Source organism: Trachurus japonicus, chromosome 12 (assembly GCF_045865225.1).
Source record: "Trachurus japonicus isolate A0001 chromosome 12, Traja_1.0".
NCBI lineage: Eukaryota > Metazoa > Chordata > Actinopteri > Carangiformes > Carangidae > Trachurus > Trachurus japonicus.
The window spans coordinates 19,806,424-19,819,360 of record NC_140918.1 but is presented as its reverse complement, the minus strand read 5'-3'; the positions used below and the strand labels follow the sequence as shown (position 1 = coordinate 19,819,360).

Sequence of the window (12,937 nt, the reverse complement as noted above, 5' to 3'; positions counted from 1 at the left end):
GATTGTCACAACAGTAAAATTATTTTTGTACTGAAGTTAAATGTCAGAAGAATCACAAGGACACATAATGGTAGAAATGTGAAAACAGAATTAACTGCAAGTTGAAGCTGCCTGAAAGAGACACAAAGACGCTTAAGGTGACAAAAAACAAACTGCAGCCTTAAGCTTTTTTTTTTTTTTTTTTTTTTTTAAGTTGATACTGCCCAATGAGTCATCTGTGATCATTTTCCCATTTGGGTTTTTGTTTTTAAATGGATGAATCCAGGCCAAGGACTCCTTCAACCCACAGTGCTTCATTCCAGTTCAACTCTACTTTAAAAAAAGATTAAAATTTGTAGTGGCATAGGGGGGACGTCCAATAGCAGCAGTTTGTTTTGAGGGCCCCAAAGCTCTTAAGCTCCAACCAAGAGACAAATCTAAAAGTGCTTTCAAACATCCGCCATGGCCACCAGAATATATTGCTCTGTTGTGGACCAAAAGCAGATTTTGTCCTTGAGCTCGCAGACGCTCACATACAGTAACTATTCTTTAAGCAAAGCTCGTGGCGGTTGTCTGCCACCTTACACATCATTCATCCACAACCATATCAGCCCCCACACACTCCACCCTTGTACCGCGGCTGCACAGAAGCGTAATGGCCTTTTATCGATTCTTCTTTTGCTCTGTGTCTTTCTTCTCTTTTCTTGCTCTGCTGTCTGCACTGCAATGAGAGGTTGTTAAGATAAGCTGCTGCGTGAGAAGGGATTCATGGCTTTTTTCTTTTTTTTTCCCTTTTTTTTGTAAGCTGGGTGGCAGTGTTTGTGCTTGTGTCAAAGTTAATATGTCTGCATGTGCATATGCACGGGGGGAATGGTATACGTAGCATGAAGGTGAAGGCTAGCACAACAGCCATTCAGAGACACACATGTTTATCTGCAGTTGTGTACAAATTGGCCACATGAATAAGATGTGCGTTTCTGCCAGTGATGAGCCCAGGAGGGTGTCGGGCAACCGCGAGATGCTCGGTGAGACTTGGGGGAATTTCGTGGAAAAAAGATTCTGCCTTTTGTACCTCGTGCGTCACTCCAGCTGTCTCATTAAATTTCACTTAATTTCACTCAAGAGACTGTGTGTTTGTAATTGCGTGTATTATATCCGAGCTCTCTCAATATTCAATTCTTTGTGGCACAAACAGTCTCCATAATAGATGTTGCTGGAGCTCATTAAGATCTCTCTTTTCATAATGTAGTTCCAGTGTTAATGGCTCATTAAGTGAAAGCAGACTCTTCCCATCACACCAAGAAAAGTACAGAACACGCACACAACACTTTTTTATAGGTGCTTTATTTGTCACCAGAGGCTGTACGTTCTGTCTTATCATATAATTACGAGCGGAGATGTTCATTGTTCACTGAGGAACGAGGCTGAGACTCAATGCGAAGGTCTCAGATGGTGAGTGTTGGCTTTATAGCATGCCAATGTGCGAATGTCATTTGCATATAGTCTGGGAGAAGAATGTGATTCACTCTCCAATTCGACTCTGGAAAGGGAGGCATGCATCGTATGGCTTTGTGTTTGCCTCTTGCCATTTTTTTTCTCTCTCCCCAAACTCCAAACATACACATTATCTGAAAGACATCTAGCAGACACCCACGCCGCTTGTAAGATATCATTACGAAACCTGAAATGTATTAGACGTGTAATGATTTTGCCTCTGACTATGTACAGACTACAGCACTAAACAGCTCGGTGTTGCCAGAACACAAGAATACCTCGTTTCTCCCCTGCCACTACCTAATGTTCAGGAGCGGATTTTGTTTCCCTCGTGGCAGACCAAACAAATTCGCAGATGCTGATAGAAAAGCTCGGCGATAAACACTGACAGTCATTCACACATTTAAAATATGTGAAATGTGGAAGAACGGATGGGTTTGCCTGCATGTTGAAGGCAAAATAACATTTCCCTGGAAACCTCAGTGAAACTCTAAGAATGGCTGACATTGTTTACTTTGAAATACCCCGGATAGATTTTTATATAAAAGCCACGGAGGCCGGTTAATAACACCACCTGTGCCAGAGCATGACTAAGGTTTCTTTTAGTCTTCTCTCAAAATTTTGCCTCGAGTGAAAAAGGGCACAGTGCTGTCCCCTCTCTCACACACACTCATTTTAGCATTTTTAAAAAATGTGGTGATTAAATTCGTTTGGCATATTCAATATGTGACAGCTCAGTGCCCACATATTTTTGGTCTTCATTTCAGTTCACAACTTAGACACTTTTGCTTTTATACGATCGGAGGTTTTACTGCCTGTAGTAACCATTGTTATTTATAGCGCCTGCATTATTTTGGATATCAGGTTTCTCTTGAAAGAAAATGAGACAGCAATGCTCTGCACTAAAAACTGTCACACTTTCAGCAGAGAGGCGTGAAAGAAAAAAAGAAGAAAAAAGTTCTTTAAATATATTGACAATCTGGTTAAAACAACACCCAAACGTATGTCAGAGAGAGCTATCACATCAGATGATACAAGAAAGAAAGAACCGCGGCAGAGAGGGCCTCTTATTAACAGCCTTTGAATTCCTTTATCTGAAGTTTAACTTTTTTCTCACAAGTAGCACGAGGGTGAAGAAACAAAGCAAAACAGTGGCATCGTGTTTGATGAACAAAGAGCTGTCTGGAGACCAGCTTCCCTTTGCCTTTCAAAAGGTTTAGGCCTCTTAGTAGTGTTTTATTGAAACTAAGCTGTGATGAACAGGATCCACTGTTGTAGCAAAGCCTCTGTACAGCCAACACACTGAGAGCTGAAGGATTACCAGAAGTTGTCTTAATTGATCTCATTATCTTCTTCCAGTTCCTCTTTAAGGCATTCCACTCTCAAATGGATCTTCTGATATAGCGTCAGCGCCTGCAATTTGACATTAAGTATTATTGTCAAAGTTATTTTTCCAGCCTCCCACTTCAAATGAGTTCTGGAGAATATCTATAAAAAGACTAAAATGACTGTAGCGTGATCCTACTTCAGTGTAAGGCATTGATTAAAAATGGAACCCCAATGCACATCAAAGTCTGTTTACAGAGCTTGGGTTGTCCCGCTACATAAAGATGGGTGACAAATTAATAGGAAAACCAACATAAAATGTCTAAGTAAGATGTTGTTTTACCTCGAGGTGAGAAAACAGCTTCATTACTTCCTTGTCATAGATTTATAGAGTCTATGAACTCTACTTGAGATAAACATCACCACAACACAAAATGAAAAAGAGAAGTCTTTCTGAAATCTACCATTTTTGTTAAGACTTGTTGGTGCAGTAAGGTTTTCAATTCCCATAATGTTCATTTCAGAAATATGATACGGCTACTATACAGCAATTTCCAAACAAAGGGAGATCGATCATTTTAATCATGGTATGAGTCTGTTTTATTCAATAGCAAACCCTTAAACAGGCAGGAGTGGAAAATAAGTTGCAAAAAATAATTTAATGTTATCACTCATCTCTTTAGGCCCTAAGAAAAATATTTCAAAATTCAAAATATATATATATTAAATATTTTGGATTTTATGAGTTGTATCTCCCGGGATACGTTGCCCTATTAAGGTATAAAAAGAGCCCAAATGATAAACATATTAATGCTCATTTTGATGAAGATAAGTTATACATTGTTATATTCCTTGGTCATTTACATTACACATAGACCTTTTAAAGTTGATTTTATTAATTTTTTCCAATCCAACTTTGTAATCTCATTAGAAAGCAGTCTCATAAAGAAGTGACACGCCACTGCTGCTACTCCATAAAAAAAATCCTAGTGGAAACACTGTTTTATAGTGAAGACAGGCAACAAACTTTTGTATGTTTCTAAGTCTGCATAAGGGAGAAATTAAAAAAATTATATTTTTGCATTTACCTTTAGAGAGACAGAATTTTTTGTTTGTATTTCGCACTAATCTTAAATTAACCTCATAATAACATTGTATTCTAACATTTTGCACATGGGAAATGGCAGAAGATGGCAAAAATACTTGCTTGTTTTTGTGCACATAGTTGGGAAAAGACTGAAAAACAAAAAGACCAGGTCTTGTGGGCTGCCTGACTCAGGTGTTTTATGTTTGTGTCTTAGATAATGTCTTTTTCGCTGTAGTTTCAGCCTCAGCAAGGTAGGGATCTACTTGTTAAAAACAGAATTGTTATAATTGTTATAAGCTAAGAGATATGATTTTGAGTTGTGCATTTTGAGCCAAAAGTATAAAGGCCCCAAGTCAAAAGCTTTCAAAACTTCTATGTATAGGAAATAATAAAAACGAACTAGTGAGATTGATAAATCTGTGCAGGAGTGTTTTGCTTCACAAAGAAAGAATAAAAACACTCTCTCCAACTTTTGCAGTCCAATTGGCTTTATGCACAGTTCCACTACTTCCTGAAATAAGCCAGCTCCTTTATTTCCTGTCTTACATTATTGGACCCACTGATTAATACAGGTGTGTCTGACCATTGTTGTGAGGTCAGACACACCTGGATTAATTAGTGGGTCCAATAATGTAAGACAGGAAATAAACGAGCTGGCTTATGGAACTGTGCATAAAGTCCATTTGCAGTCAAATTGTTTTTCATCAACAAAAATTTGTCACCCCCCCCCCCCCCACACACACACTTTACATTATACCGTGACTATTTCATATCGTGAGTCCTATGTCGTATTTCGTAAAGTATCGTGAATTGACTATTTGTTACACCCCTAACTACATACATACCACCAGTTATTATTTATTTTTAGCTATTTATAGTCTGTATTTATTGTTGTGTTGTGTGTGACTGGTTCTGTGACAGCAGTTGACCACATCCTTTCTTTTCCCATAAAATGACCTAGCCGAGATGCCCTGCTTGAAAATAAATATATTTATTTAAGTAAAATACAGTTATACTGTTGTAATGGGCAAAGCTGTGCATGATAATATCTGATACTGCAGTAATTATTAGCATGCCTTCCAGTTTGAAACAACATTTTGAATAATGAACATTGACCAAATTTCTACCCCTAATCTGGCAACGTATCTCATGGGATACATACATTTCAAAAGCTGCTAAGTAACACCACAAACACAGTTGGAACATTTTTTCTTCATGAGAATGTTTAGACAACTGTTCTAATTCATTTTAGGAATTTATACTGTTGTTTTATTGAAAATAAGTATGACTAATATATGATTAGTTCCACGGAAGGAAGCAGGTTCTCCACCACTGGCAGCCATGATGTTTTCAGATCAGGCTGACGAAACGATGAAAGATAGCCTGAACCAAATCATATCATCTAGATGCTAATACCAGACAAGACTTTTGATAAATGCAAACTTAATTAGTGAAAACCTCCCAGCACACCCCCCACAGGATGTTAAAGTGGGTGTATCTCCTGGTGCACGTTGGCTGTTTAAGGGTTTTAATGACAACATAACACCCCTTCTAGAGTCCTGACCAGCACCAACGAAACATTTTTAAAGATGAAATTCTTGTTTTCACCTGATTTAATGACTGGGTTCATTTGTTTTGGAGAGTAGGAGACCTCTGTGGATAATTTGGCCCCTGGTAAAAAAAAAACAAAAAAAAAAAACAAACCTCCTCAGCACCTGGGCCATAAGTTGTCAGAGAAACAAGCTGAGCATACATTAGTGGCAGCTCGGCTTGCATCCCCCTCCAGGCCGATTTTTTAACACAAAGCTGCTTTAGTCAGTGTTTCTACCAGATTTAATCACCTGGTCTGTTTGTTTTGGAGAAGAGGAGACCCCTGTGGATAACTCAGCTCCCTAGTAAAAACCTCCTGAATGATTGACACTGAAGGGATCCTAACCAGATGCAACTGACTGCAATGACAGCAATGTTGGTGCAACACAACAACTCCCATAATTATTCAGGTCTTATCAGAGCAGCACCACATTGTGACAGAAATACAGGGGGAGGTGTTTGAGCTACATGAAGTTAGAAAATGCGCAAGGCATCAAGGTGAGGACAACCACTGAGATTTTAGACCGGAGAAAATGACAGCCTTCAGCTTAGCGGGGGTGAGAGACATTTCCAACAACTATGGGAGAAAAAGAAACTGCATTAGTTTTTGCAGCTGTTGTTTTTAGAATGTGACAGATTTGTAATTAGAGGAAATGGGTCCAACAATGCCAGTGGTGTGTTTTTGTGGAAGTCTGTGCCAAATAAGCATGTTGGAGGATGTAAATGCTTAGAATCTCTTTCATTCATGCTGTTTATGTTGTGATTGTTGCCAAATACACGCAAAATATCCTGGGTATTTCTGTACATCAAATCTCACCATAACAATGTTTCCCCACAAGAGAGATTATAGTTTATATAACTTTAACTAGAACTAACTAGCCTATATAACTTTTTATAACAACGAAATGTGCCAAAATCAAATCCTCAACAGAAATTACTGTGTAGGTTAGCCTGGATCTTTATGTGTGTGGGGGAAAAGCATACTGGTTGAAATATAATCACATTTTTGTAAAAATGTAAATACCAATATTAACAAACCTCAAAAATGTACCACAGTAAGTAGGAGTTTGTGTTTTGTGTTTACCCTTGCAGGACAATGAAATCCTGAACACGGCCGTCCTCACTGGCCGTACGGTGGCCATGCCGGTGAAGGTGGTCACCGTAGGAACAGACGGAACGGTCTCTGATGTGACGGAGTCGGTGGAGTGCAAGTCAACAGATGAACAGGTTATCAAGGTTAGTGGGGCAGATGTTCTGAGCAGATGCTTTTATTTTACTTTTCCCAATTCATCCCTGTAGCCTTCTGCTCCGTAGTGGTACGTGGGCGAGTGAACAGAATGAACAAAGTTTAGCGCTGGTGTAGCAGTGGTTTGAGCATTGCAGTCGAGGAAACCGTTTCTGAATTTCCTCCAGCAAAATGGATTCTTTTTTTGTTGCAGTTGTTAAAAGGTATACATGGAGTTCAACTTTTTTTTCTCTCAGGTCAAAGATCAATATGTCTAAACAAAATTTGTAACAATTAGCAGGTATCTGGGTTAATGATATCTTCATTGACCATACTGCTGGTAGAGAGAGTGTTCCCTGTATTCGTGCAGTAAGTGTTGAGCGTGTGTGTGTGTGTGCCCTCCTGTGGCCCATTATGCAGACCTTTATATGCATTTTTGCCACAATGATTCTCATTTACTGGCTGCACGTTTCTGCAGGAACAGGAAGAATGTACTGTGAGAGGAAATGTATTGATAAAGCAAAGGCTAGAACATCATAGATTAGAGTTACAACTGCTTTGCCAGGCCCAGTAGACAGAGAACACTGATTATAACACAGAAGATGAATGTAAACTGTGCAAGACATCGACACGGTGTACACATATTGATGTAGCTATGCATGATTCTTGCCCTAATTTCAATGTTCAGGGTGAATAAGTAAAAAGATGAGTGGTATTTCCAGAGAGAAGGAACTGAATATAAAAAGAGTTGGAACAGCAGCTGTAAGAGAAGTGAGAAAACACTAGAAAAAAAATCAACTCTACGAGTCTGTGCTTGTTTTTCATCATCTTATAAACTGACATCAATGATTTTGATTTCCAAAATACAGCAGCCCAGATTCTGTTGCTGACTGTTCATTCTTCATGAATATCCAGCGACTAATGTTAGTATAATGCTCGTTGCATAGCATGTACCACATAGCATGTTGATGAAAAACGCTGTATTGGTTATGGCAATTTCTTGCATTAAAGGGGCTGTGATTTGAAATCTGCTGTAACAAGAAGCCCCTGTTTGCAGCTTCATTACCACTTGCCAATAACACAACTTTGACAAACTATAAAGCTGACAACATGTTCGCCATCATTGATTTGCTGTCTCAAGCCAGTCTCAAACCTCTGTAACTTGATTTTCATTGGCTTTCAGAGAGCTTAGGTAATTAATACAAAACCCTACTGAATGCTGTGGGAAATATTGCACGGGATGTGTTGCTGAAAAAAAACACAAAAAGGCTTACTATTAATTCAGTACGTAAGTATAGTATTGTATGTAAAAACTGTGACAACATATGATTTTATTTCTGCCCTTCAACACGTCCCTGTTGTGCAGAAGGAAAACAAGACGAAAAAAAATGTCACGAGAGAACCGGGGGAAAATAAACTGTTTGTTTTTAATTGTGAGTGTGTGGCAGAAGAAAAGAACGGTGTTGCAAGCGCGCCTGTGTTATATTGAGACGCTGATTTGGCGTGTTTCTGTGTACCATACATGCATATCAGAGAGAAGAGAAGAGGCAGATCTCTCAAAGGGTTTAATTATCCACTGAAGTAGTACTGCACATTGTGACGCTGACCTCGGTAGCATACTCCCCTGCCCACCCGTCTGGCTTGGGAACAGTAAGCCGCAGCCCCCCCCTCTCTCTCCCTCCATCCCGTTTTCAAAGGGAACTCAAAATAAAACGCTGTTTGATTGGGAGGTATCTCCATCCTGCCTCGCTCCTCCACTGAGACTTTGAGGGTGAGGTCCCTCATTTCCACAAGGATGTCAGTACCCTAAAGCTACTCCAACTTTAACCAGGCCATTCTTTTGATTACCAACTAATGATATGTTACCATCATCATCACATACTATCATTTTTTATTATAGACTGTAAAAGTCACAGCTGATTAATCAACCAGTTGATCATTCTGATAATGGTTTTAATCATCTTGTCTAATCTTTTCTGATAAAAATATCTGTTGTTTTTCTCAGTCTATGATATTTTAAGCGCTTAAGAAGTGGTTGTCTCTATTCCCTAAGATGTTATAATTTACACCAAGAAAATGATTCTGCAGACTGCTTGTTACCCTCCTGTTCAGGTTTCACCTCTCAGTGATAATGTATCTCAAAATAGGTTTAGAAAAAGTTAATTATTTCCTTTAAAAAAAATCAAAGGAGAAAATCATTACTAACTCCTAACATCTGCTGACTTTCCTAAGTAGATTCTTGTAGCACAGTGGCATGGACAAAAAGTTGCAGCGTGAGAAAGTTTCTTGAAAACCCTACTCATACATATCCATCACAGTGAGAACTTGTACTTTTGTTTATGCTCACTTTTTAAATTTTTGATCACAAGTTACAAGATCATCTGGCAAGATCTTGTCATGCTGACCAGGGACTGCTTTGAAAAGTAGTCTCTGTTGTGACATTCAAGAAAGCCTCACTATCCAGGCACTGGCAGTATATGCTACTGGAGAAAAATCACACACAAAATGTGGATAGAATAAAAATAACTCGCCCACATCCCATAACGAGAAGACTTCTACTTGGCCACCATCCTTGAATGCAAAGACAAACAAGGCTTCCTCCCTGCAAATGCATTACAATCTGTAACGTTATTCACAGCCAATCTTACAGATTGCCCATTTTGTTGTGGCAAGTCCAGCCCTCTTTCTGCTGAAATGCCCTTCCATGATGTAGTGGCGATAGGACCTGCTCACACCGCTTTCCTCCTCTGATCCATACTGATGAGTTTGGTTAAGGGAGTCACTGTTCGTGTTCAGCTCTTACCCAATATCAGGGTCAGGAGGTGCTCAGTACCTTAACAGGTGAGGCCCTAGGACTCAGCACAGCTCAGTGGACCCACACTGCTTTCCACTGGCTTCCAGCTCATGTTCATGCTTCACAACTTGGCCAAGCAAATATTGTTTGACAGCGCAAATGAAAAGTGGAAAAGCATGAACAGCAGGGGAGTGTTATTATGTCTATCAAATGAACTGAAAGGTAGGGACTACAATTATCTTTATTTCTCAAAGGCAGATTGATTTCATCATAGACAAATAGCTACAAACAGAAAAGATGTTTTTTGATCTTCTGTTGTAAAATGACTCGATATTAGATGTTTCTCATTTTATCTCAGTGATGTAGACCCCTACGGTGTATCCAATAAACCACTGAGACTCACACTAGAAGTTTTGAATGATGGAAATTAAACATCAATTTTGCTGCCATCAGCTAGAACAAGGTGTGTGTATATACACACACACACATACAGTATATATATATATATACACACACACACACACTGTATGCTCAAAGCCCTGAATTTAAGCTAAGAAATTTTCTTTTTTAAGTCAAATAAAAAAAATCTACATAACTTTACAAAATGCTCACAGCAGGAAGGTCCCAGTGCACTGTGTGAAGTGAATGTCTCTCTCTCACTCTTTCTTACACAGGACTTTCAGTCACTTTTAGTCAGCCATGGTTTCAGTCATAAACCCACCCATGTACGCCACAATTGGATTCTGCAGTGTCCTTATCTGTGTTTGTGCGTGTCACTCCGGATAAATTCTGTGCCTGCATGATTAGCAGCACAATGGATTGTTTCCATGGCGAAGTGACATTGATTTGTGCGCGGTTTCATGACAAATTCATGGTGATAACGGCGGCTGCAGAGATCAGTCAAGTGCTAAATTTTTCATGCAGCGCAGAAGATGTCACCTTCCAGAGATCTCAGTTAAATCTTTACGGTTATCATCTCCGATACCTTTCAGAGGGAAAGATAAAGATGGCTGTACAGTGGAGAAACAAAGTGGGAAGAAAAAAAGAAAAAGAAAAAAAAACTAGAGATGAGACGGTTTGAAATAAATTGATTTCAGCATCAGGGTGAAAGAGAGAGAATGAGGAAGAAGGGACATGGATAGTAGTGAGGCTTAAGACACTCAAGGAGGAGTGAAGTGGGTTCTTTCAGCTCCTTTCTGGGTGGTTGCCTTAGGAAACCCTGTGCATTGGTGCCTCTAATGTACATGCATGTGTACTCATAAATGGACTAATTTACATATAGTATATCATCCATAATTATCTTCTCATCGCACCACAGGCATTAACTGTGAGCACCAAACTGACAGCTCCCATTCTTCACACAAAGAAACACTAGTTTTTTTGTCTTTTATAAGTATGCCATTAAATTTATAGCAGTTTACATGTCTACTTATAGCATGCTGCACTGTAAAATACTACATGACACATGAGTGTAATAAACACTTTGGATTTCTTTAAGGATGCTCCACTCCTGACCTAAAAATACATCTCACCCCAGTTTGGCACCTTCACACTCTTGAACACTTAATAACTCTAATGTGTTTTTTCCCCCTTTCTTCTAGATTACATTATCTCCCCTCTACTACCTATATTGGTTTTATATGAACACACAAGTTGCATGCAGGCAGCTGACGATTACAGTACTTTCATTGATTTTTATGATGTCAATTTTCTTCCTTTTACAATTAATAAATCGTTGGTTTTTCATTAAAGCTCTAGATGACATCTTGATTATTAAAAGGTACACCAAAAAAAAATCTTTAAGTGGTAATTAATTGTTAAGAACCTTTTTCTTTTACTTAATATGGACTCAATAAAGTCAGTATTTCATTAAAATAACACAATTGTCTTAATAAACTTGGAAAAATGTGTGGAGTATACACACCAAAAGAGACTTTATTGGAAACAACAGCAGGCTAGTTTCTTTCTTTCTTTTTTGAGCATGAGAATGTGAAACTGTTTACATGTATAAATCACTTATTTTTTGTATTGCCCATGAGTGAACAGATTGTAATGCAACCTGCAAAAATGTATCAACTGACTGCAGTTGGCTACAAATGCCTAGAAACTGATTTCTATGTGAGGGACTCGAGAGTTAATTTTTCAAGAAAATCCAAACGCTGTGAGGTTCATGGTTTCTGCCAAGAGCCTTGCCTCAATGCTACTCTGCTGCTCCCCTGCAGCGCCAACAGTATGTGACAGTGGCCAACGAGCTTAGAAGTGGACTCACACTTGAACAAAAATAACACAGACTCAGAGAATCTTCACACAGGAAAGCGTGAATGAAGGCATTTTCTCTGTAATAAATAACTTCAATCACAAGCCTATACAGTACTATCAGTTTCCCCCCCCCAAGATTACATTTTCTGATGATTTGGTGAAATGATTTGCATGCAACACCTTCACATTACACCAATTTAATCAAGGAAACTTTAAACTGATTATGTTCACAACAACCACTCCTCATGTGACTCACACTGGAATAACTATTGATCGAAAGCGACCTTTATTTAACTGAGTCCTTTGAACAAAACAGAGTTAAAGTCTCAAGCCTTCACCCTCGTTAATTCCAGTGTGAAAGAAACAGTCCCTTTTGAAGTAGAGCCTGCTCTCTTTACAGGAGTATAGAGTTAACACGTAGGGTGTACAGTACAGTAGCACTGCAGTAGAGTGAGGGTGAGGGTGAAAGAGTGGGAAAGAAAAAGAAAGAGGAAGCAAGAGGAGGAGGAGGAGGAGGAGAGTGCTGACAGATCCCAAGCTGTCAGTTTTGTTTCTTCGAGTGAGGGGTTGGTCTGACATCATTTGTGAGTAAAGCTGCCAAGCTATATGCAAAGAAGTGGAGACAGATGACAGTCTTCTTGTGACTGGTTTGTTAGAAAGAAGCAATTGTCAGTAGTGGAAGACATGTGCTGAAATTATCACTTGTGCCAGTCAAGCTTATGATGGTATTTGAGATTGAAATGAATTGAAAATGCGAGTGATTTACAAACAAAATTTGATGACAGATTGTTAAATAGATTTGGCTGTCGCAAGGCAAACGTGTTTGATGAGGAGATTGTGGTACTTTGAAGATAATGACAGACACTTCTAATGTTCCTGCTATATCGTTTCTGTGTGCTGGAGACGCATCTGAGAGAGCTCGGTAACTCACTGCAGTTGTTGTTTATCCAGCCAATCATAATTCAGTCTGAGCGAGTGTTTTGTTCCCCATTTGGATGTAGCAGGTTTGTGTCCTTTCTCAGCTCCATCTGTTAAGTTGGACCAAAGTCACATTACTTGCGTGCATATTATCCTGCATGCACTTGCATTAATTATGCATCTGCAAAAACACACACGCACAGACAAAGGAAACTGAGGAGACCTGAGACTCTCATTGAAGCAATGCCAAATCTTTCCACCCTTC

General features: G+C 39.1%; 1 protein-coding gene across 1 annotated transcript in view; it reads left to right on the top strand.

Moving 5' to 3' along the window:
* The window catches only part of LOC146977500 (transmembrane protein 132C), a 146,647-nt gene that overhangs the window by 120,279 nt on the left and 13,431 nt on the right, over positions 1-12,937 (top strand). The window contains exon 5 of the mRNA XM_085793801.1: positions 6,569-6,712. Coding sequence (XP_085649927.1) covers positions 6,569-6,712 — 144 coding nt within the window. The remainder of the gene's footprint in view (positions 1-6,568; positions 6,713-12,937) is intronic.